This window comes from Cyanistes caeruleus, unplaced genomic scaffold (assembly GCF_971803275.1).
Source record: "Cyanistes caeruleus unplaced genomic scaffold, bCyaCae1.hap1.1 HAP1_SCAFFOLD_143, whole genome shotgun sequence".
Lineage (NCBI taxonomy): Eukaryota > Metazoa > Chordata > Aves > Passeriformes > Paridae > Cyanistes > Cyanistes caeruleus.
This window is the reverse complement of record NW_028255937.1, coordinates 177,605-201,965: the sequence shown is the minus strand read 5'-3', so window position 1 is coordinate 201,965 and position 24,361 is coordinate 177,605. Positions and strand designations below refer to the sequence as shown.

Here is a 24,361-nt window from a genome sequence, read left to right as displayed (position 1 = left end):
TCATGGATGGAAACGGAATGATCAGTAAGATTCAGACAGCACATGCCTTCAAACTCCCCACAACCATGTCCTTGTGCTAAGAGCAAAAAGTCAATTGTGGCTCGATTTTGTAATACTGCATGACATACACTACTCACATCAGCTGAAAGTTCACTTAACATTGTGGATGTTAAGTTCAATTCTTCCTTAGTCTAACAAGCGAGCCTTTTTAGAGTTGCTAAGCTTTAATTCATTCAGGCTTCACTTTGACTGTTTGATGTTTTTCATTTTATCAGCTACATTCAGCAATTGGTGTAAGCTTGGATGGAAACAAAGTAAGTTTCCCAAAATAACAGGGTTTTCTATGTGGATTAGCAGGAATCTCATTCCATGCTCTATCTCCACAGATTAGGAATATGGAACTAGGTAATCACTTTGGTAATTGTTCTGTGAGATTGCACCACTAATAAAGGCTTTACTTTCAATGGTAGTAACGAGATCAGCTACAGGGTTGTCTGCAGCCCAGTGCTGCATTACTTTGTTAGAATGACGTTTTGTCGGGGGTTCAAACATTATCCATCCACCTGAGGTATTGGTGGAACCTAACAAATCTAATTCTTCTGGGGGGCCCTATGGTAACATTGAGAACTTTGGTAATTTTTGCTTGCCTGCAGGCTTCAAGTTGTCTTAATGTGAAGCCAACAGTGCAATTGCACTCTTGCAACATTGCCAATTGATTCAGTCGAGTCTCATTACTAATTAAACCTTTAAATGCTGCTGGAGGATCCCATTCAGGGACTCCTATGAGACAGGTGTGAAAAGGATCTCCAGGTGTGGCTAGGCTCAAACACATTGACCTTTGGCCAGTTCAATGTGCCAGAGTGACCCATATGTTCTGTCACTTTTGGATGTTAGTTAGCAGACAGTTGGTCAGGACTATACACAACACAATTACCATAAGCACTTTGTTCCATGTAAATGACACCATACTTGCAAACACACAGCTAAACTTTAACGTTAAATGAACTTTCAAAAATGCTTACACTAGCTTTTGAAGGGGGAAATGCTTATACTTTATACTAATATAACAATTACTATACAGGCTAAACTCATTATCTTAAACTATTATCTAACTACTTTTAACACAGGTGCTCTGGTATATATGTAGTCTAAGCGTGGAAGCAATTTGCTGAAAGGGTAAACACACAACTACAATTTGCTTTATATACAGTTAGATGGAGTCTCTACACTTTTCTTAGATCTTCTACAGAATTTCCTTCACAAACAGACTATGATTTAACACGATTCAGTCTTGGAATGTTCACTGCTCCCGTCATGTCAGCTGGCAGCTGATCGGTGACTGAGGGCTTTGATGTTCAGGTTGTTCTTCACATCCTTCTAAATCTTAAAACAAAGGATAACTGAAAAATTGGTAGAGACACAACATTATAATAACAACATAAAATTTCTGTTGGCAACTGTCTGTGTAGTGCTCAGACACAACTGTGTCCTGACAGCTCCACTTCTGATCCATGTCTGGAGTACCAAGGCTGTGTGGTGACTTCTCTGTTCACTGGATCTCGTGTGTTCAGAGGCAGACAGTCTGGTCAGATGGACAGGTGACCTTTTTGAACCTGCCAACAAAACACAGACACTTCTTCCTTTGAAGTTAATGAATTACACTAATCAAATGCTTTTAGGGCATCAATTTCCCCCGTTTTTTTTTTTTTTTAAATAAAAACGAGATGTACTTCTGTTATACACATCAATATTAACACAAAACCATATACACAATGAATAAGAACCTGTAACAGTTAAAAATCAATCAAATTATAAACATTATTAATAACATATGTAATATAAAACTACTATTAATTACTAAAACACTGCACCAGCATCCCATACTTTGCAAACAAATAGAAACAAAAAATCATCAGTGAAGGATTGGACAACCACCTCCAGAAATGATTCTCCAAGCCCACTTCAAAATTGATCCAGCTGTCATATTAATAGAGCCAAATTGCTGAGTCAAAAAGTGACTCAAATACTGATTTGGGACAGAAAACATCTGGATCTGCTGGCAAACAGATCTGTCCAGGTAAAGTCAAGGCTTGGCCAGGGCCTGGCTTTAAACTGGAAAGATGCCTCTTAACTCATTTCTAAAACAAGGTTCTCAATAGTAGCAGCTAGGAGATGCTTACAGCACAGCAAACTGTTAAAATGCATTTGTACAAATCAAATGATCAGAAGCTTTAGGTACCAGACCAATTAAACCATGCAGCAGTTGGTTTAATCTGAAGCCTCTCCCATGGCAGCTGATCCTCAGCAATGGTAAATCTTCTTAAAATTCTGGAAACACTGAAAAATAAGAAAGCTATAACAAACAAAAACTGCAGAGATTGCAACAACCAATAGAACTCCTGATGAAGTCAAGGGTGTCACAGACTGCATTCCCTTCTATCCACAAGCAGGTTTCATCAGTGTTCTGTCACAGCTGTTTCAGTTGTGGCTGTCTTCATCTCTCTAGGAAAATAACTATACTTTGCAGTTTAGACAAGTGTCTCCAATAAAACATAAATAATTTAAATTAAACAATATTTAAACCTAACAATAATGATTTATGACAAAAGGAAGTAACAAACTTAACCTTAAAGGAATATCTAAGTTATAAAACTTAACTTAAAAACATTCAAGCCTAAATATAATAAAACTTGACTTTTCTTAATTCTATTAACACTTAATCTATATTAAATAAAAACATACCTTAATCTTATTCTGTTACTACAAAAAGGCAACTAAAAGTTTGATATATACCTTTTAAACACAATATAACAGTAACATAGATTCACTATAAAGATTATAAAAATGTAACAAGTACATCACAATTCTATGTCATCTAGCTTTGAGAATAACTCACAATAACTGCAAATAGTACTAAAAATACACATTCATAACAGGAATTTGCCTAGTATATGTTCAAATTGGTTAGGATTTTAAAGTGCAGATTTTCTAGAGAAAAACCACAACAACACAGGATTTGGCCAAGTTGCCATTCAGCTTCTGTGGCACTTTTCAGAAACATAAAGACCAATTCTTAAACTAAAATCTAAAATCCAAATTGGTATATATGCAGTTATATGTGTTTTATATAACAAAAGGACTCACATTGAAATTACCTTATTAAAATTGTGGAAAAAACAAGCAAATGGGTAATATATACTTTAACTTAACTTTGTCTTGTACAGTAAAGTTCTCTTTACTAATTAATTTTTTTAAACCATAAATATCTTTTGTAGATAACATCAATTGGAAGGTTTTCTTAGTAGCTGTAAATTATACCATATTTTAACCTTAGGTTTTAAGGCTAATTATTGCAAGGTAACTTCTGTTAATATTCACCTTAAACACCTTTTTTCTTGAAAATGGGCCTTTTTAAACTTTCAAAGAATCACAATAATTTCTCCAGGAAAACTCCAAAAAACTGCAACTGCATAAATTCATTATTACTTAAAACACAAAATTAACTCTAAAAGGGTATATAAAAACATTTAAAAAACCCATGAATCATGACTTTTTAACAAACTGGGTACTATCCCAGTGCTTTTTCTTAGAGGGGGGGTGGGTGGACTGCCCGCCCTGCTGCTGCTCTCTGCTGCTGTTATCTTTCTTCACATTCTCCACATACTCTCGCAGAAAAAAACCCCAAAAACCACACAAAGGTAAGTTTAACACATACAGTTGTTTCTCTCAATCTCTCTTGTTCACTGATAGAGGAAAAAAGGGGCACAATTTTTACAAAAGCAGGCGATGCAAAGACACAAAAGTCTCTTAGGACCAGGTGGCAACAACGGTGACCATTGCAGCTTATCAACTTCTAATTACAGTGATGAAGTTTGAATTAGATACCATATAGTTTGTGATTTTTTGGCTATTTTTTCTCTTTTTGAAGCTGTCTGAGCCACCTGTTTCTGCTCAGCTGTTTCTGTAATTCTTCAGAGTGGCCTTGGAACTTTTTCTGCACTGCTTCTGCCCCAGGGGTGCCCCCGCTCTCTGCGCACACCTCAGTGCTCCCCCATGTCCCCCTGGTTCAGGTGGAAACCAATCTAAATTTGGATTCTTTTCCTCCAGGGTAGCAAAGTTGGAACTTAAATAAGATTGTAGTGTTAAGAGTGACTCCAAAAGTGAAGCAAATAGTTCAGGATATATCACATCCTGCCATAACTGAACAGATTCTGTTGTTTCAGTGTTTGCTGTGGAATTTCTTTCTCATTATTTCCTTCTCTCTGACTCTCCCTCCCTCTTTCCATGGGCAGCATAGATAGGAGTGTTTGCCCAGCAGTGGGAGGCAAAGGCGTGAGCATACCCGTAAGCAAGAAGTCCAGGGAGCTCCTTGCGCAAATCAAAACCCTTAACCTGTGGCTTTTCTAAAAAGCAGGTAAATAAATCATGTGCTGCTTGCCTTTCCATCTTACCGTCAGCGCTGTTGCAGCCCTACAAGGTTTGGCAGCACGTTACGGCCAGGACTCTCCTCTGAGGTCGCCTGGGGCGCGGCACCGTTGCTTTTCGCCGTCCTTGCTGCGGAGGACCCGTCCCCTGTCGCCGACTCCCGTGGCCTTCGCTTTTTAATGTCCCAAAGGTCCCAAAGGTCCCAAGGGTCCCATTTGTTCGGGCGCCATTTGATGAGTTCGGCGGGAGACAAGCAGCACTCAATATGAATGATCAGCAAGTCTCATTTATTGGCAATTCCAAACTCCTTATATAACATCAATAATTAGGCTCACACATAGTGCAAAAGCAAGCTCATTATTGGGTATTTCGTTTAAGGACAACTCCACCTAGTTCCACATTCTTGTGGTCGTTCATCTGTGCTGAATCCACATTCTTCTGATCACAGTGTCCTGTTCTCAGTTCACAGTTATCAGTAAGCTCTTTCTGACATTGCAACATCTCATACCAACTACACTCTACTGTTGTTTAATTCTTTCTCAGCTAATTGCTGCAAGGGAACACGACCTTTGTTAGCTAGCCACTCTTCCACACTGTTGAGCTTCGGGAGCCTCCCGGGAAGCACCAGCCCTCCCCAGCCCACCCTTGGGAGCACTTTTTCTTTTCTCTCTCCTGACAATTTTATCCCCAAAACTGCCGTGGGAACGTTGTATCCAAGCACATCCTCCAGCGCTGCACTTTCCTCCTGTGAATTCCCTGTGCAGGGAATGTGTCTGTGCTTTTCCCTGCTCTGTTCACTGACAAACAACCCTGAGCCCGTGGGACTGTCAGAGCTCCTTCATGCCATGAAATCAGGTTGTGTTTCTCATGGCATGTTCTGGAGGAGCTTTTCTTGGTGTGTCTTGTGCTGCTGGAAATGACACAAGAGCCAGGAGGGAACAGAAGCTGCTGCTGCCCGTTGGCTCAGGGCCAGGGAACCAAGTTGTGCTCCCGGGCAGTTGGGCCCTGCTGGAAGCAGAGCCGCGTTTCCCTTGAGCAGCTCAAGCTTGTGACAGCTCCAAACAGGAAACCTCAGCAGAAAACTCTTCCTCCAAACTCAGCTGCTTTCCCTCCTGCAGCTGTTTGGGAAAGAGCCTCAAAGCACAGACTCTGCTGGGAGCCATTGGTGCATTTCCTCCCTCCCGGCAGCAGCAGCTCCTGAGCCCTTCACGGGCTCCTGGCCCTTCCCAAACCCTTCAGCTCCCTTTCAACTCTCAGCAGTCACTAACATGTGCATTTCTTTCATATTTAAACTGCATTTAAACTTCTCCTTTTCTCTCCTCTCTATCTTTTTAATCTCCTCTTTATCTCCTTTAATCCCGTCAGCCCCAGTAGGATGGGGCTGGAGTCTTGGGGTGGGTGTGGGATGAACTGAGGATCCAGCAGAGAAGGGCAAGGCAGAGGGGAGAGGACTCAGCCAACCCTTCTCCTGCTCTCTCCTCCCCCAGGCTCCAGCTAAAGCAAGTCAGACTGGAAAGGATCCCACAAATGCTGTGTTCTCCTCCCTCTGAGCTTGGCTGGGGATCCTCAGCTTCAGCCTGGTGCAGTGGCTGAGATTCGCTAATTTGAGTTTTTTGGCTAATGCACTAAATAATGTGGTGGGTTTAGCGCTGGCTGAAATCTCCAGGGCACTTACTCATTTCTCACTGTGAGATATGGATTAGGAGAAGGGCAAAATAGGCTTAAAACTTAGAAGGAATAAAGGAACTTTATTAACAGGACTACAAGAATGAGAAACTCTAATAAAACTTTCAGAACGCCTTTCCTCTCCTTTTTTTTTTTTCCTGACACTGTAGAGATAGAACTTGGGATGTTAACACAGTATTAATTACACAGTAGTTTTGTATTAGTTTTTGTAGGGAGAGAAGTTTTTTCCTGTTATGTCATGGAGGCTTTTTTACAAGGAATGGATTTTTTTGTGCTTTTTCATTTTTACAAATAGCAGCCGCCTGGGAAGAAATTTTTCTGTCGTGACATTTTCCTGATTTTTACAGCCCTCCTAGAGGTGTGTCAATGGATTATGAATTCATGGGGTTTTATTTTAAGGATGAGTTGTTTGAAGGCAAAGGTTCTCTTCATTTGTTTTTGTGATCATCATTGGAAACAGAAGTTTTCTTCTCTCCCTGGGGGCAAAGGGCATTTTATTGTTTTTATTTGTTTTTCTGTTCAAACTTTTATGGGATAACAGTTACTTTAACATGTGTTTGGTTTCTTTAATGGATGCTTTTGTTTAGATTTACAGTTTTAATATATTTTTATACTTTTTTCATTAATTAAAGGAGTTATTTTGTATATCATTGTTTATTTCTATGGCTTTACTATAAGAATATTTTTGTTTCAATTACCATTTTTTCATTACTTTTCTATCTAATGTTTGACTTCTTTTTTTTACTGACTTTGATGTTTTTATGTTGTTTTTTTTGTGTGTTATTACTCTGTCCTTTTCTGTCCCTGGAGAGATGAACAAGGTTTGTAGGTCTCATGTCTGTACTGAAAGGGTTAATATCTTGCCCAGCCTCATATTCTTCCTAGTGTTCCAAATAAATAGGTACTGTGAGGGATACATATCACAGGTGAGCACCCACTGCACAATCTGCTTTGGATTAAATCCCATCTCCGTCTTCATCAGCTCACAGTCACTGTGACACTATTCCTGCATGGAAGAAACAGGCTGGGATGCCCCTTTCTGCTTTTGGTCCTTTTATTGGCAAGTGAAATATTCTATTTGAAAACCTTCAAACCCTGGAGTTTCTTTGTATTTCCACCTGAAAATGCTGCCAGCCGAGGTTCCCAAGTGTGTGGTACGTGTTTGTGTGCACAGAGCAAAGGTGTCAGCCTGTGTGCGTGGCCCGGGTGTCTGTCAATGCCCATTGAAGCAGACGGCTGGAAGGGGGCTCTGCCCGCCCTGCGCTGCTCCGGGGCTGGGGCTGGGCTGGCAGAGGCTGCAGAGCGCTCTGAGAGGCACAGCCTCAGCCCCGGCCGGCATCTTGTGCACGGTGGCACAGCCTCAGCCCCGGCCGGCATCTTGTGCACGGTGGCACAGCCTCAGCCCCGGCCGGCATCTTGTGCACGGTGGCACAGCCTCAGCCCCGGCCGCCATCTTGTGCACGGTGGCACAGCCTCAGCCCCGGCCGCCATCTTGTGCATTGTGGCAGCTCTGAGGGCTGTGCGAGGGACGCTCTTCCCCAGCGCTGTTTCACGTCCTTTCCTTTCCCAGGATGGCATTTGGAAATGTTTCTTCGGCCCTATCAATACACAACTCACTGTCTTACTCACTTTATGCCTGGAAGGTTCTAAGAAGACAGTGAAAAGCATAGCGTGATTATGATGCACAAATAGTAGTCAAGAAAACAGTACTCCATAGCGTAGGGCCTGCAGAGCAGGGATTCGTTTATTCAACACCAGGAGTGAGGGGGAAGCTCCACCACAAACTCACTTGTCCATTCTTTGCACAGGACAAGCTTTTAAACTTTTTAAACTTAATGGGCACATTCTACTTTCCTAAGCTTCATATTTTCTAATTCCATGATTGCGGAAGCCCATGCAGCAGGGCCCTGCATGTAGTTGTCAGCCTCCTGGTGGTTGTTTTTGATGAAGGCTCAGGAGCTAACTGAATTCAAAAGGCCTTTTTGTTACACTTCAACACTTCCCTTTTCTGGGAATTCAACACAAACTTATGGTCAGTAAGTTCTGCAAGTTCTCTTGCTGTGTGAGGCCACATTGTGTCTTTCATTCAGCAATTCATGAAGAAAACACCAATTGCCTACTGAGACACTTCTGCTCCCTCCCAAATCACTACTCAAGAACAAGCCTCAGGCACATGCCCATAGTCCCTCTCTGCCAGCAGCTCCGAGCTGCATTGCACAGTGCTTGCTGTGCCCCAGAGAGCACCAAGCAGGCTGGCCTGGTGCCCCTGAATATTTCTGCAAAGCCCTCTGCATTTCACACCTTTGCTGTGGCTCAGTGCAGAGCTCCAGGAATGCAGGCGCTTGGTCCCAGAGGTGTGTGAGGCACTGGCTCATGCAGATGTGCCCTGACTTGCTGTCACTGCCTCACGCTGGCCTCGGTTCCCCTGGCAGAAATGCCGTGCCTGAAGGACACTGCCCTGTGCTGGAGCCTGCGGAGCAGCCCGGCTCCCTCCCCCTGTGCCCAGAGTGCTGCACACACTGCTGACCATTGCCAGGAGTTCCAGGGCAGGCGGCACAAGAGCAGCAATGGTCAGGCAGGGCAGCAGCCCTGGGCTGCTCTTTGCCTTTCTCTCGTCCTGTGCAGACTCCAGACAGCCCATGGCACCAGTGTGTGCTGTGCCCAGCACGGCGCCGCTTCCCCTCAGGAGCAGCCAGCTGCCAGCTTGGCTCTGAGAGCGGAGGATTTGCCTGGGGCCAGCAAGAGGCAGCCAGGGCCAGGCTGCTGCCTCTTGCAGCTCCAAGGGCCTCCTTCCAGCCTGCCTCTGCCGAGGCTCAGGCTTCTCTGGGCTCTGTCAGGGCTCTGCTGGGGCTCCAGCCTGGCCAAGGCCGGGCCCGCTCTCACCTCACAGGCGCTGACAGCTCTGCACCACAGGAGACCTTGCACAGCACCCTCACTGCTCTTTCTGCTTTCTCTCTTCAGCCAGACTCTCCTCCAGCCAAGGAGATTTCTCTTAGGGATACAAATCCAAGTGGCAGGAACCCAAATACTCTCGAGTCACATCTGCACAGCCTGCATCTGCACAGGATGTTTGCGTTGCACCGCTCCTCCTTTGGTTTTTCCTGCAAATGCCATTGCTGTTTCTGCCTCAAATAGAAATGGCACAGCTGGGCAAAACTTGGCCAGTTGGCCATATTCCAAAGGCAGTGTGGTCTGGAGAGGATGAATGAAGAGGAGCCTTCCCCCCTTACAAACTGTACCAAAGAAGCCATCAATGTCACTTTCCACCTCTAAGAAAAAACTGACAATTCAGGAGGAAATGTTGAGCTTTCTCACAGGGTCAGAAGGAGAGAAATGTTCCAAAGGAGTTGAGATTTTAGAAATTTTATTTAAAATCCTACTCTACAATCCTACACTACAAACCTACCCTACCATCCTGCACTACAATCCTACTCTATAATCCTATTCTACAATCCTACTCTGTAGTCCTACTCTATAATCCTACTCTAAGTTGGCCATGGAGAAGACAGTTTATAAATTGATTGTTGCATTCCTGCCTCCTCCTTCCACTTCTTCACGGCAACGATGAGAGGTGCCAGGCTGGACCCAGGCATGGCCGATGTTATAAATTGATGCTGCAGAAAGGAAAAGAAAACAACAAGAAAGCATGATTTTCCAATCTAAGAGCTTGAAAGGCAGGGGAATAGTTTTTAAATGGAAAGGGGATTGAGTCAGAGTAGGTCAGGAGCATGGGGCAAGAGTGGCACAGGTTGCCCCAAGAGCTGGTAGGTGGCCCACCCCTGGAAATATCTGAGGTGTGAGTATCCTGATCTCTTGAAAGATGTCCCTGCTCATTGCAGGACACAGACTAAATGACCTTTCCATATCCCTGTGTGTTAGTTTGAGATGAATTGACATTTAGGGAAAGAAGTAAGAAACCCCGCACGGAAGTGATTTCTTTGAGAGAAGCTGCTGGGAGCTTCCCCTGTGCCTGAGACAGGCCAATGGCTGGCTAGTTCTGAGAACTGACAACATTTTGCACCATTTAGAAATGAGATGTGCCTCTGTGATGATGCACATTTTGAAAACCACCATCCCGGGCACTGGCCCTCTTTGCTTCCGGAGACCGAAGGTAACGGAGCTCTGGTGAGGCCGGCCCTGCTCGCCCACGGCCTGTGCTCCTGGGGGAGGCCGGGCCAGAGCCCAGCGGCTCCCGGGCGGGGGATGGAGGCTGCGGGACCCCGGCCCCAGGCTGGGCCAGGCCACGGCTGCTGACATCTTGCCCACACTAAACCCTCTCCCCGGCGTGCAGCAACGGCTCCAGGCCGAGCCTCCCCTCCCAGCGGCTCCCGGGCAGAGAGAGGGGCCCAGCACAGCCTGAAATCCAACACTGTGACTGCCATGACCTGGGTGAGATTGAACCCTTTCACTGCACAGGTGAGACCTTTCTTATTCTTGTGGGCCTGATAATAAAATTTGTTATTCCTTTGAAGTTTGAAGCCTGTTTTGCCCTTCTCCGAATCCAGAGCTCCCAGCAAGAAATGAGTAAGTGCCCTGGTGATTTTAGCCAGCGCTAAAACCCAGCACTCCCTGCCAGCCCAGCCCAGTCTAGGATTGCTCCCCACTGTCAGCTGAACAGCACCGAGGTTGGAAGGGAGGAGGATGGGGGCTCATCTGATGCCTTGGATTTCAGTGGAGGAGGAGCCCATCCCTGTTTCACCTGCAGCCCTTTTGGCATTTTACCTGCAGCAGCTCCTTGGCAGACCAGCGCTGCGCCTCGCCTTTCTGCAGGCAGCAGCTCAGGAAGTCACGCAGCAAAGGCGAGAATTGCTCGGGCTGCCGCAGCTGTGGGCTCCCTTCTGTGGCTATGTGGAATTTAGCCTGGAGAAAAAGGAAACACAAGGCTCCACCTGCTTCTTTCCCATCTGGAACTGCTCTCCCAGAGCCCATTGTTTAAGCTCCACTCTGCAGTGGCAGTTTTTGCCCTGGCAGAGAGGCAGACATGACTTTCCTGTAGCATTTGGATGACGACTTTCCTGTATCATGAAAAAACCCAAGCCCCAAAGCCACAGCTTTGCCAACATCCAGCAGATCTTGCATTGGCAGCTGATTTCATTGCCTGATCTAGTTAGTGGCAAATACATCAGCAAATACATGTTTCCTTCTCGGAGGATTCCCAGCAGCTTGGCAGCCTTTTTGGAAGAGGAATTTTGCTATTCTAACTAACTGTACTATTTCCAAGGATTCTTACATGAAAAGAATCTCTGCAGTGCTTGTTGGTCCCTTAAGCACAGCTGCCATAAAACAAAACTCATCCAGCTTATTGTCTTGTTCTTGAAAATGATGGTAATTGGAAGAAAAGAAAGGAAATGCAGCAGGTGTTCCTCAGGGAAGGAAACAAACCTTTGGAATCTCATTTTCAACACAGACACATTAAGATGCCTCCACAAATGTATTGGGTTGAAAATGCCTGTTTGGGCACACAGGAGCCACCTGCAGCTCTGTCTCTCAGCACTCTGAAAATTTCAGGTTCCCTTATGTGGCAAAAGGAAAATATTCATGGTGAAATCAGAAGTGTCACCCCTGTGGTAAGCCTGTGCTCGTTGGATTCTCAAGTCAATGCATTAACGCTGTGCCCATCCCAGAAAGTGCCAGGAAACAAACAGGAGGTTTTGGCAGGCTCTCCTCGTCACCAGGCTCCAGCTTGGTGATATGGAGAAAGTGGCTTGGGTTATGAAAGAAGGTGGTCACTGAGTGTCTCAGCAGCACTGCACAAGAAGCAGAAGAGACTCTGGCTTTACAGCCTCATCTCTGGGTTTCAGACAAGTTTCCCTGTGAGAAGAATGGGGCTGCACTTCTTCTCTCAAAAGCACTGTTTTAGAAACTTGGTTTGGTTTGAGTTTCTTTGCTTCATTTCTGGAAAGATAACACCAGCTCTGAGATGCTTGTTTCCTATTCTTGGGGCCATCTACACAGCCAAAAGAGCTGGAACGACTTGTAAGGCAAAGCAAAATGCTGCCTGAGAATGGAGATGGTTTGGGCGAGGTAAGGCTTGAGTTCCCCCAGTGCTGCAACCAAAGCTCCAGCAGATGCTGATGTGCTGCAGGGCCATTTGTAGAAGGGGCCTTGGTGGAAGTACTTCCAGCAGATGGCCATGGGATTTTGTGCAGTGAGCAGAGAACACGGGACAGGTGAGAAAGACAGCGGGATCAGAGAGTATTTGCTCCTTACCGATCGAGCAGTGAAACTGTCATAAGGAGTTTTTTGTTCGGCCATTTCAATTGCCACAATTCCAAAAGACCACACGTCCACTTTGGGGCCATATGGTTGACGCTTCACCACTTCAGGTGCCATCCACCAAGGAGTCCCGGTCACCGAGCACCGCTGATTTTGCTCAGGGGTGAGCTGAGCAGAAAGGCCAAAATCAGCTGAGGAGAAAGCAAAATACTCTTTTAATTTTAATACTCTCAATTAGGAAACCAAGCCAGAGAATTCCCCAGTGGAAGTTTGAGAATGTGCAGTTGAATTTCCTGGACAACACTCCCTGCTCTCTTTCCCTGAGGCTTTAGCCAAGGAAATATGAATTGGCTACTTCAAACATCCCCCCATTTTTTACACTTCCTCCAGCAGTGTCTTTTGTTCCCCTGAAGGTTTAGATTGCAGCTCCCTCCCTCTGGAAGGAACACACACAGACACACACACAGAGCAATAGCACTCTTGGCTGCTTGTGGTTCCTTGTCATAGCTGTGTGCACCCTGCAACTGTGCCTTCAGCCCACAGCAGGGGGGACCCCTGCACTGCCAGCAGCAGCATTTTTGGGGAGCTGGCAGTCACTGAAAGCAGCCCCACACCCCCCATTCCTGGAAGGCTGAAGCTGAGCAAGAATACACTGACCCAGCTTGACAGAGCCGTCGGTTCTGAGAAGGATGTTGTTGCTCTTGACATCTCGATGGATCACGTGGTTGGAGTGAAGAAAATCCAGTCCTTGCAGGCACTGAGAGAGAAAAGAGAACCAGGGGGGCAAAAAGTAGTGCTGTGAGTTCATCGCACAAGCAAGGAAACAGCTGTGGAAGGTTCCCTTTGCAGGGGAATGGGGAGGAATGGCAGAACACAGCGCCATTGAGAGCAAGAGCCTGCTGCTCCCACAGTAGCAGAGCAGCGCCTTTCTCAGTGGAGAACTGCAAATGCCAATGCAAGAGACAGAGATAGAATACAAGAGCAGGGGATAAGAGTACAGGAAGTGAGTCCAGTGAGTGTAGGGGCACTGACAGACAGTTCCCTTGAGATGCTCTTGCTTGCCCATAGCCAAGCAGCAACACAGAAACCAAGCTTGGCCCATGAAATCACTCCCATTCTGAGCCCCTGTTTCCCAGACAATGCAGCTCAAGGCCTTGGAAGCACAGATGGGATCCCTGACCTCCCGACTGACAGCTGCAATCTCTCCTTCAGACATTTGAATCTCATCGATGAGATCTCTCAGAGTGCCTCCGTCCATGTACTCCATCACCAGCCAGAGTTCCTCATGCACAAGGTAGCTGAAAAAAGGAAACAAGGCCATGCAGGTGAACATGCACGGCTAGGTTGGTTTTTTGCTTGAGTCTTGTTTCTGGGTCCCTTGGAGACAAGGGCAGAAGTAAAGGCATAGACATTGCCTCTAGGCTGTGCAGTGTTTGCAGTCTGTGCTGTCTCAAGGAGAAAGGCAGTTTAGGAAGAGCCCAGATAAAAAACCTGTCACGCATGGCATTTCTGGAAATAAGCACCTAGTCTTCCTGGCATGCACAGCAATGGAAAAGAGGGGCAACAATGCAAGGGCAATCCTCTCTTGGATGGTTCATCAGCATTTAAGAAACTTGAAAAACTGAGTCCCAAAGAACTGTGGAGGCAATGAACTTACAAGGTATTGAATTCTTAAGATAGGGCTGATGCAGGTTTTTGAACAATTTTCAGTCTGCATTTGCCAGGGTGGATTCATGCAGACAAAATGCAGTCTCTTCCCATCCATTGGAGATAAGTAGAGAAATAATCATTAACAACTCTATTTCCTGCCACTGACCAAAGTGGGGTTTTAAGCTCTCATGCTTGTAGTATGTAAACAAACATTCAAGGGATAGGACCGTGACCACTCACCTGGCTAAGTAATTCACGATCCTGGGACTCCTATTACTCTCCATGATCCTGATTTCATTCATGGTTAGTATCTTCCTATTCACTCCTTGCACATTTATTTTCTTTATGGCCACCTCAAATGACATTGAAAAGGAGTAACTTGAGACAATTGGTAGCATGAGACCACAACACACATGGAGCAAGTGATTTTGGAATGGCACAGCCAAGCTGAACCAAAGTGCCTTGTGATTAGACCTCATCATTGGAGTAATTAGGGAGTGACATTCCAACAGCCCATTTCTCTGCTCCCTTGGGGGTCAGTTACAGGACATGTGGCCACTGGCGATTTGCCTTGTCCACAAAGCCTGTTCCAAGTGCAATTTGCAGGCTGGCTCCAGTCTGTGCTTCTTGTGCCTTTTCAGCACAGCTCTACTCAAAGCTCCAGCCACAGCTGTCAGCAGTGGGGAAAGGCCTGGAGAGCAGCAGAGGCTGCAGGGGCTGTTGACATTTACCTCTCCTCCTGTTGCAATGTCAAGTGCTCTGGAAACCTCTCCAAAACCCCTAGAAAAAAAACAGCAGCAAAGAAAGGAGAAGCCATTTAGATCTTGCAGTGGAAGCCAGTCCAGACAGGAGAGCTCTGCTGTAAATGCCTAAAAGCTGCAGGTTGCAGGAGGGGTCTGCCAGAAGGCAGATGATGCATTTTCCCCTCAAGTGCCTGGGCACTGGGCCTGTTCCTGAAGCCTTGGGCTTTACTGCCTCAGCTCCAAAAGGCAGCTTATTCCTTCATCTCGGCTATCAGCTTCTAAACTGTGCAATTCTAATCCTGAGCATGGAGTATTTCCTGTAGCAAACTCTTGGAGAGAAATGTTCCTGAGAACTGTTATCTGACAGCTCTCATTGGGGGTAGGTTGTGCTTTCAGGCAAGCAAGATTCTTCTCCTTTCATTAGTGTGGCCAGATGATTTGGAGACATCCAAAAATGTGAAGGAAATGAATCCTGAGCTGTCCCACACTTGAGAGACAAGCAGATTTACCAGGTTCTGTTCCTTGCTGCAGGCAAGACCTTGGCAGCATGGAGATGTCTTTGACAATGCCTTCTGAGCACACTTGACAAATTCTGGCCAGTACTGAGAGATGGGGCAGACTAAGCCCGCTGTCTAAACATGTGGACAACTTGTCTGACTTCCCACTTGATGGATATTCTCCCAGGGAAACACGTGGCCCGTGGCTGTGTAGAAGTGACTGTGGTTGGACTCACCCTCTGCCAAGACTTTCCAGTTCAATGTATTTTGTGATGGGATTTTCCTTGTTCACCATCCTCCCTGAGGGAAACAAAATGCAAGATGCTGACTTTCAGGCAGAGATCCGAACTTGCAGGAGATGCCAAAGGCAGCCCCGCTGTCTGGGGCTCTGAACCCTCTGTGGTCAGCTGGGCAGCAAGCACAGCAGCAACAAGACAGGCAGTTGTGCAGTACAAATGGGCAGCAGAGAGACTGATTTTGTCCAGTCCTTGGAAGGAAATGAAGCACAGAGAGCACAGCAGGGCACAGCACAAGGCTGGCAAAGGCCAAGCATGAGCACTGACAAGCAATGGCAAGAAGACACAGCCAGCCTGAGCCCCTGACAAGCTGTGGCCCCCGTTCAGGACACAACAGCATTGCCTTGGAGATCAGACACAGCCAGGTGCAGATCAAGGCCCTTTTGTGTCCCAGCAGGTGAAGGTAGACACCAAATCAGCTGGGATCTTTTCTCAGCCCCACCAGGTCTTTTCTGAGAGCACAGCACTGGCAGCTGTTATGGGCAAGAAGCAGATTAAATGGGTTGTGCTGCAGAATCACAAAGGGCTTGATGTGTTTTCCCAGAGACTGATCTGAGCAGGGCTTGGGCCAATAGGTAGGATTCTAAGAGTCATGGGAATGGCTGGGAATCAGGGATGAAAAAGTGCCATGGATCTGAGGAATACACAGCACAGGGGCTGCAGGCTCGCTCCTGAGAAATGCCTGCAGTGCTGTTTTATCTGATCACACCACGTCGATGTGTCTCTTGGACATATCTTTAGAAAAATAAAACTAGGATACTAATTACAGATTGTTATACAAGTATCTGTTTCTTCATTGTGGGCCCAATGAAAACATCTCTTGCTCTCTGTTTCTGCTGTCACCTGATGTTCTTTCAAAGGAGTCCTCACTGACAAAAATACAGCATTCTCATAAAAACCTTGTAGATGTAGTAGAGGCAATAAAAACAGTCCTAAAAATGACACCAGTAAGACACATGGGGCAGAACAGCTCTTTCAGGATGGAGAAAAAAAAACCTACCAAAAAACCACCAAAGCCAAAACAAAAATCTATAAAAAACACCACACAGAAAACAGAACCACAACAAAAAGACAAAATCCCAAATCAGTTTCTGTGAAGTCTTTTGGTGCTGACAACAGGTGGGAAGTCGGGAGTCTAAGGAGAATTTAGGAATTAAATACTCTGTTCAGTTTGGCCACTACCACACAGAACTTGCATAGATCATTTGCTGGGCCACAGCCTTCTGCTGATCCAAGAACAATTCCTGCTTCTGCCTTTAGTGGCAAGGGAATGCCAGGCAAAGCCGAGCCAGTCCAAGCTGCCCTCAGAGGCAGCAGGAACAGCCAGAGCGCTCTCTCGCTGCCTCAGAGCACAGCAGTTCCTGTGGGGAGTCCTAAATGTCTCTGGGACACCAAAGTGAGGAGGATCATTTGCTACAGCTCTGCTGGCACGTGCACACAATACACTGTCCCTCAGACAAGAAATACACCAGACGTACTCAGTTGCTCCACGAAGTCTCCCAGGCTCTCCTGGAGCTGAGCAGCAGATGTGTCACTGCTGGAAATGGACAAACTGCCCCGGCTCCACTGCTCAGCTTGGGCAACAAAGGCTCCTTTAGATGCTGCTGCTGCTGCTGCTGCTACAGCAGATTGAATGGAAGAGCCTGTGTAGATCTGAGAGAAGAAAGGAGTTTGTGTCAGGAAGCTGGCTGGCAGAGATTACCCCGAGTTCCCTTTTCAAATGCAAGCCGTTAGGAAGTTGCTGTTAGCCACATGCAAAGCTCATCAGCTGGATTTTTTGGATGCCCACTTCTGGAACCAAATGGTCAAAACCCAAGGTTGGTTTTAATCAAGTTGATGGCCAGTTTCATATTCCATTTTCCTGGATTTTCTGAAGGATGACTGCAACAACGACCATTGCACTTCCTCCCAAGGATCCCTTTCCCCCTCCAAGGGCTGCAGACACATTTGCAGCTCCTTGTTCTAATGTTGGAGCTCCTCCCCCTCAGTCCTCTTTTCCTGCACCATCTTCAGAAGGTGCTCAGCCTGCAGCACTTGTGCTTGGGACAGTACCTGTGCCTCCCGCCGACCTTGGGGCTCTTCATCAGCCGGCATTTGCTGGAAGCCTTCGCAGGCTGCCAGGTGAGATATCAACACGTCCACCTCAAGTCAAAGAGAACAAAGCAGTCAGAGACCACAGCTTGTCCCTGTGTGCCAAGGCTCATTGACTGTGACCAAAGGGAAAGAGCAGGACAGCAGCAGATTCACCAAGGGATACAGACAGCTTGCAGCTTGTATTCCAAATCTGTCTGGGGGACTGTGTTCACTTGCAAAAAGCCCTGAAGAAACAAGGAGAGCAGGAGCAGGCCAGCAGGAATCCCTTGAGATGAGTGCTGGCAAAAGGGGCAAATGACTGGTGCCACTGTCCAGGGCAGCAGCTGAGATTGAGCACAGCAGGAAATGTCCTTCCAAGCAGCTGGGATAGACACTACAGCAGGATGGCACTGAGAGGCATCAGCCCAGCCCCCTGCTGCTCTGCAGAGGAAAGGCAAGAAGGGCAGAAAGCACCAGACTGCAGTGACTGCTGTGCCTGTCGCTCTTTCACTCACTCGATTTTCTAGAGCCTCTTGCTGCTGAGCGAGGAGATCTAATTTCTCTTGGATGATTCTCCTTTCTTCCTCCAGCCTGTTCTCCCTTGCCCTGATCCTAGCCTCAGCTTCCTGCAGCTCTGCCAGAAGCTCCTCCTCGGAGGCCTGTGAAGAACGACAGAGAGGAATTTCCATGAGTGGAGTGTCTGCCTCACTTTCACTCACCTGGTTTCGTTGATTTCCTCTCTGCCAGTGGAGATTCATCTCCTCCTCGATGTTTCTCCTTTCTTCCTCAGGCCTCCTCTTCACTGCCATGATGGCCATCGGAGCTTCAGGCAGCTCTGCTTGGGGCTCTGCCTCGATGTTCTGTACACACAAATGGAGAGCAAGTGCCTGGGAGCTGCCCTTTTCAGGCCTGCCCTGCCACTCCTGCCCTTCTGACATCTACACTCTTGTTAGAAATCCTGCTCAGTCAGGAGACAAGGATGTGTGCAATTGGATCCTCTGCTGCAGGTCAGAGAGCCTCTATGGCCACCTCAGGATATGGAAGAGGACCAAGGTGTTTCTCCTCCCTCTTTTGTCAGCTGAGAATTCTGAGTGGCACTGACAGAGATCCTCAAAAGGCCCCACCAACAAATTAATTGACACACCCCTAGGGATGCCAATGAAGGAAGCCATGGGTCATGTAATGCATGTATGACCAAAGTCAGCAAAAACCACCTAAACCATGGAATTGTCTCACCTCACTAGGACAGGCAGAAATTTACAGGTTAAACAGGGAGTGTCAGGACAGAAGAGGCAGGAGGAGGAAAACAGCTCTGAGGAGAAAAAACAACCATCTCTAAAGGGGTTCTTAGCAACAAAAGACAGCACTCAAGGACTTGCAGCTTTGCCCCCACACTAGGCTCCAATGCAGTTTCCAAAGCTGCAGACTTCACCACAAAACGTATCAAGAGAAACTTGCCACTTGTGGATTTTGCCTCAGAAGAAGGGTTCAGAACTACACAGTTTGTTTCTTTGGCCACACAGGACAAGAATGGCTGGCCACAGCTGCATGGACAACACAATCATCTCCTTGCAGCTTATCAAAAGCCAAAAGACAGGTGGCCTAAAAGACTCTGCAGAAGTGAAGAATTACTCCAGAAAACTGCAGAACACTTCTCCAGGTCATCCAGAGGTTTCCAAAAAGAGACAGCAAACAAACCAAGCCCTGTGAGCCCCAGAAATGCCATGTGAGCCCTTGGCCATGGCTTGGCAGAAGCCAAGAGACAGAGCTTCCCTGAGCCAAGCAGCCAGCTGCTCACCCGCAGGCAGCAGCGCTTTGGGGCCTCAGCACGACGGCTCAAAGCCCAATTTCCAGCTGCCACGGGATGGGGGAATGGCTGGGTGCTGGCAGGACTCCAGCACTCAGCATCCTCAGCCAGCAACAGCAAGTGCTGGCTGCTCAGAAACTTGCAGCTCTGCCTTGCACTAAAGACAGCAGCACCCAGCACTGGCACTTACTGTCTGGGCATGGTCAGGCTGGGCTGTGACCACAGCTGGAGGCTTGTGCTCCTTTTGCTCATTTTGCTCCTCTTTGGCCTCTTCTCCAGGAGCAGAGGGAGCCACAGCAGAGTCTGCTCTTGCTTCTGGGCTCTGTGGACAGATGGTGGAGTTAGGGACAGGCAGCTCCCTATCATTTAGAACCTTATTTCTCTTCAGCTCGATTTCTACAACCAGCTCTACCAAGCACAAATCATCAGCTTTGATAGCAATGGGATTCTGAGTCTCTCCAACTAAATTAAAATGGGTTAATTCAGCCAGGCTGCAAATAGCTCTGAATTAGAGAGTTCACCCTGGCTACTATCAGCAAGCAACGTTCTCTCTGCAAATCTGAGCTTTGAGTTCTTTTAAAGCTCTGCAATGAAAATTAGGAAATAGCCAACAATGCCTTTGCTATTGCTGTTTTAAACATGGAAATGGATCTTCTTTCAGCCCACCCAGGTGGCCCTCTGCACTCTACTGCCACAGGCCAAGCTCACAGTTCCCTGCACAATTCTGAAACACCAGGAACATCAAATGTTCCTTTCTGACTCACCTCAGGATCGGCACCTCTGAACACACGGCTCAGATGACCTGCAGTGGGCAAGGAAAAGGAACCAAATTCTTTGAGAAAAGAGGAGAGAACCGTGGCCTATTTAGAACAGCATCTGAGAAGATCTCCCAGTCTACATTTTCAAAGGTGTCCTGCTTGACTGGTGTGGTTTAAAGCAACAACTTCAAAAAAATCACTAGAAAAGTTACTTGTATCTTGCAGTGAGATATGGATTAGAACAAGAGCAAAACAGGCTTAAAACTTAAATGGAATAAAGAAAGTTCATTAACAAAAACTACAAGAATAAGAAACCAGAATAAAACTTCCAGAACAACCCTTCTCTCCCCCACTACCCAACCATTCCCTTGTTTACATGACAACATAGAGACAAAAATACTTTGGAACTTTGGTGTTTACAACAGTCCCAATTCCTGCTGGAGTCTTTTCATCAGTCTTTGTAGAGAAACAAAAGTCTTCTTATGCTATCTATGGAGTTTTTCACAAGAAAACTATTTTTCTTCATAGCTTTCTATTTCTCTGATGCCAGCTGTCAGGAAATCTGCCATCAGTTATCTCCTCCCATTTCCCATCACTCTGAGGTGTGTTATGGGTCATGAGTCTAGGGATGTCATTTTTAAGAATGAGTTATTCAAAGACAAAAGTTCTCTTTATCTGTTTTTCTGAGCCCCCCTGGAAACAGAAGTTTTCTTTTTGCTTCTTAAAAGCCCAAATCTTCAACTCTTACTTCTCCCCCTCTGTTCCAGCATCTCACAGTGTCACAACTACTTCATCATTTGCTCAAAATCCTCACTTGGAAACACTCCATTCCTCCCAATATACTCTGTCATGAATTAAAGGAGGTTTTATTCAGAAAACTACTGTCCATCTCCATAGCTTTAACAGAAAAATATTTCAGCTTATTAAAAGCATCTCCTTCTTCCTCTTCCCCCTCTAAATTTATTTTTTTTCATCACTGTCTTTGATGGGCTGATGGTTGATCACTCCCTCTCTCTCTCTCTCTGGAAAAAAAGGATTAATCTGCATGTCTCATGCAGGCAGTAAAAGAGTTAAAATCTTGCCAAAGGTGCAGATGTTGATGGTGTCAGGTTTCAGTTCAATGGCAGAAACTGCAAACCAAGTCAGGCCGGCCGGCTCCGTTTCTCCCCCCACCCTGTCCTCTGCAGCCTTGTCCGGCCTGGAGGGGGGGAGGAGGCCGAGACAGAGCCCTGTGACCTCGTCAGAAGCCAGAAACCAAAGAGAGCAAGAAATTCCCGGCCTCACATCTTCAGGTGGTGTTCACAGGTTGATCTCACTTCTCAATAGTTAAAACCGCTGCCAATTCTCACCCATGGCCAGGAATTAGTCAGGAGAAAAAACTCCCATCAGCCTCCAGCAGTTTCAACTTCCCGAGCTCTCAGAGCTATCTTAAAAGTAAAGTCACCCCAAGAGATTGAGCCAGCAAAGTGAGGAAATGCCAGACTCTGCTGCCACAGGTTCTCCCGTGGAGGGAACAGAAGCCCTGCAAATGCTGCCCGCAGCCCCCTGGCTACAGACACCCCGTGTTTTGCTGAAGGTGTTGACAGGAGCTTGACCAAACCAGGGGCATCCTCATGGTCTTTGTGTTTCAATAGCAACCCGGTCACTAAGAAAGAGCAGGGAGACCTACAAAAGCCAGCTCAGGTTCCAGACAGGGAAAACCTCTACTTACGTGCCAGGTTGGTGAGGTAATATCCAGAATATCCGATGACATAGATGGTGCAAACGGCAGCAGCGAGCTGCTCCATCATTTTTGCCAGTTTGCACACTCTGCTCCACCACAAAAACAAACACGGCTCCTGTCAGTGTGCAGCTGCCCACTGACAAACGCCTCAAGCAGGAGGATGCTCCTGCACTGAGCAAGCCCAAGAGCTGCTCTGACCCTGAGGCCTTCCGTGCACCAAGGCAACCTTAGGATGTCACCACGACAAGGTGGCATCCATGCCCTGACATCACAAAGCCAATGCTCTGCGCTGCTCTGGGAATTGATGCAGAGCAACCCAACCTTCCCTACAGCAAACACAAAATTGCCTGGCAGGTTCTCCTCTGTCACAAAGGGTCACAAATCCTTTGGTGGGCTGTGGGAAATGGAAAGACAGAAACTTCCACAGATACTGAAGGGTTTCATTTACAGCCTTGGAAGGAGCTTGGGTTCATGCAATGCTAAAGGTTCACAGACGTTGAGTCGAGAATTCATAAGCTTATGTTCCTATAGCTGCAAGTAAGAATATGCCATAAGCAAATAAAAAACTGCATTGAGTGAGATGGTGGAGAGTTTTCAACTGTAATTGTGTGATTTTATAGAGTAAGCTATGAATCTAAATATTATCCTAAGAAGCACATGTGTGTAGGTGAGCTAGCAGTGTATTGGGTGAAAAGCAGGCACAGTGCAGCAGAACTTGGCAAAGGTGAATGGTGATTAAGTAATAATAAACCTCTTCAATGTAGTGCATTAGCCAAAAAACTCAAATTAGCGAAGCTAAGGCACTGCACCAGGCTGAAGCTGAGGATCCCCAGCCAAGCTCAGAGGGAGGAGAACACAGCATTTGTGGGATCCTTTCCAGTCTGACTTGCTTTAGCTGGAGCCTGGGGGAGGAGAGAGCAGCAGAAGGGTTGGCTGAGTCCTCTCCCCTCTGCCTTGCCCTTCTCTGCTGGATCCTCAGTTCATCCCACACCCACCCCAAGACTCCATCCCCATCCTACTGGTGCTGACGGGATTAAAGGAGATAAAGAGGAGATCAAAAAGATAGAGAGGAGAGAAAAGGAGAAGTTTAAATGCAGTTTAAATATGAAAGAAATGCATATGTTAGTGACTGCTGAGAGTTGAAAGGGAGCTGAAGGGTTTGGGAAGGGCCAGGAGCCCGTGAAGGGCTCAGGAGCTGCTGCTGCCGGGAGGGAGGAAATGCACCAATGGCTCCCAGCAGAGTCTGTGCTTTGAGGCTCTTTCCCAAACAGCTGCAGGAGGGAAAGCAGCTGAGTTTGGAGGAAGAGTTTTCTGCTGAGGTTTCCTGTTTGGAGCTGTCACAAGCTTGAGCTGCTCAAGGGAAACGCGGCTCTGCTTCCAGCAGGGCCCAACTGCCCGGGAGCACAACTTGGTTCCCTGGCCCTGAGCCAACGGGCAGCAGCAGCTTCTGTTCCCTCCTGGCTCTTGTGTCATTTCCAGCAGCACAAGACACACCAATAAATGCTCCTCCAGAACATGCCATGAGAAACACAACCTGATTTCATGGCATGAAGGAGCTCTGACAGTCCCACGGGCTCAGGGTTGTTTGTCAGTGAACAGAGCAGGGAAAAGCACAGACACATTCCCTGCACAGGGAATTCACAGGAGGAAAGTGCAGCGCTGGAGGATGAGCTTGGATACAACGTTCCCACGGCAGTTTTGGGGATAAAATTGTCAGGAGAGAGAAAAGAAAAAGTGCTACCAAGGGTGGGCTGGGGAGGGCTGGTGCTTCCCAGGAGGCTCCCAAAGCTCAAGAGGACAAAGCCCAGACGGATAAAATTGTCAGGAGAGAGAAAAGAAAAAGTGCTACCAAGGGTGGGCTGGGGAGGGCTGGTGCTTCCCAGGAGGCTCCCAAAGCTCAAGAGGACAAAGCCCAGACCTTGTCCAAGCTGCGAGCTGGGTCTGAGCCAGAAACCAGGGGGTGGCAGAGACATTGCTGCTGAAGGGCTTCAGATTGCCAAAGCTAAAGTGTCCAGGATCAAGGAACAACTTGAGGTTACAGAAGTCTCAGTGCCCACGTTCCATCCCCTCATTTCAAGCTGAAAGCGGAGCTCCCCTTGTGATTCTGCTTTTTAATAAAGAATGTCAAACTTCAACAAAATTCCCTTAGAAAGACCCCATGAAGGTTCACACTGTGAGAGCTCACTCGAGGCAGCCCCAACTCCTGCCCTGGTTCAGTCCCTGTCAAGCCCACTGTGCTTTCCAGCTGCTTTGCTCCAGCTCCTCCCAAATCACCACGAATTCCACTGAACTGAAACAAATCCAAATCCTCGTGGGTCGGGACAAGGGCAGGGAGAGGTCACTCAGGGATCACCATCAGGGGCACAACAGCCCGACATGGGGAAATGCACTGAACTTAGGACTGAGCAAATCAGACCAGGAGAATGAGGATTAAAATCAGTCTTGAGAAACACCTCCTCCCGCTCCTGAACTTTTCTGTCCGGGCCG

The 24,361-nt window shown here is 46.9% G+C and overlaps 1 protein-coding gene and 1 long non-coding RNA gene across 2 annotated transcripts in view; both read right to left on the bottom strand.

Annotated features, from left to right (window-relative positions):
- Nucleotides 1-24,361, bottom strand: part of LOC147645945 (uncharacterized) — a 166,975-nt gene that overhangs the window by 126,953 nt on the left and 15,661 nt on the right. The gene's annotated exons all lie outside the window — the stretch shown is intronic.
- Nucleotides 9,459-22,103, bottom strand: LOC147645947 (uncharacterized). Its single transcript, XM_086874087.1, has 14 exons — nucleotides 21,863-22,103; nucleotides 20,158-20,195; nucleotides 19,584-19,715; nucleotides 18,102-18,446; nucleotides 17,566-17,655; nucleotides 16,992-17,166; nucleotides 15,454-15,517; nucleotides 14,709-14,757; nucleotides 14,218-14,330; nucleotides 13,508-13,625; nucleotides 12,985-13,084; nucleotides 12,322-12,518; nucleotides 10,834-10,971; nucleotides 9,459-9,725 (listed from the first exon to the last, which is right to left on the bottom strand). Exons 1-14 carry the CDS (start codon nucleotides 21,939-21,941, stop codon nucleotides 9,597-9,599), a joined length of 1,767 nt encoding a protein of 588 aa, XP_086730213.1. The 5' UTR covers nucleotides 21,942-22,103; the 3' UTR covers nucleotides 9,459-9,596.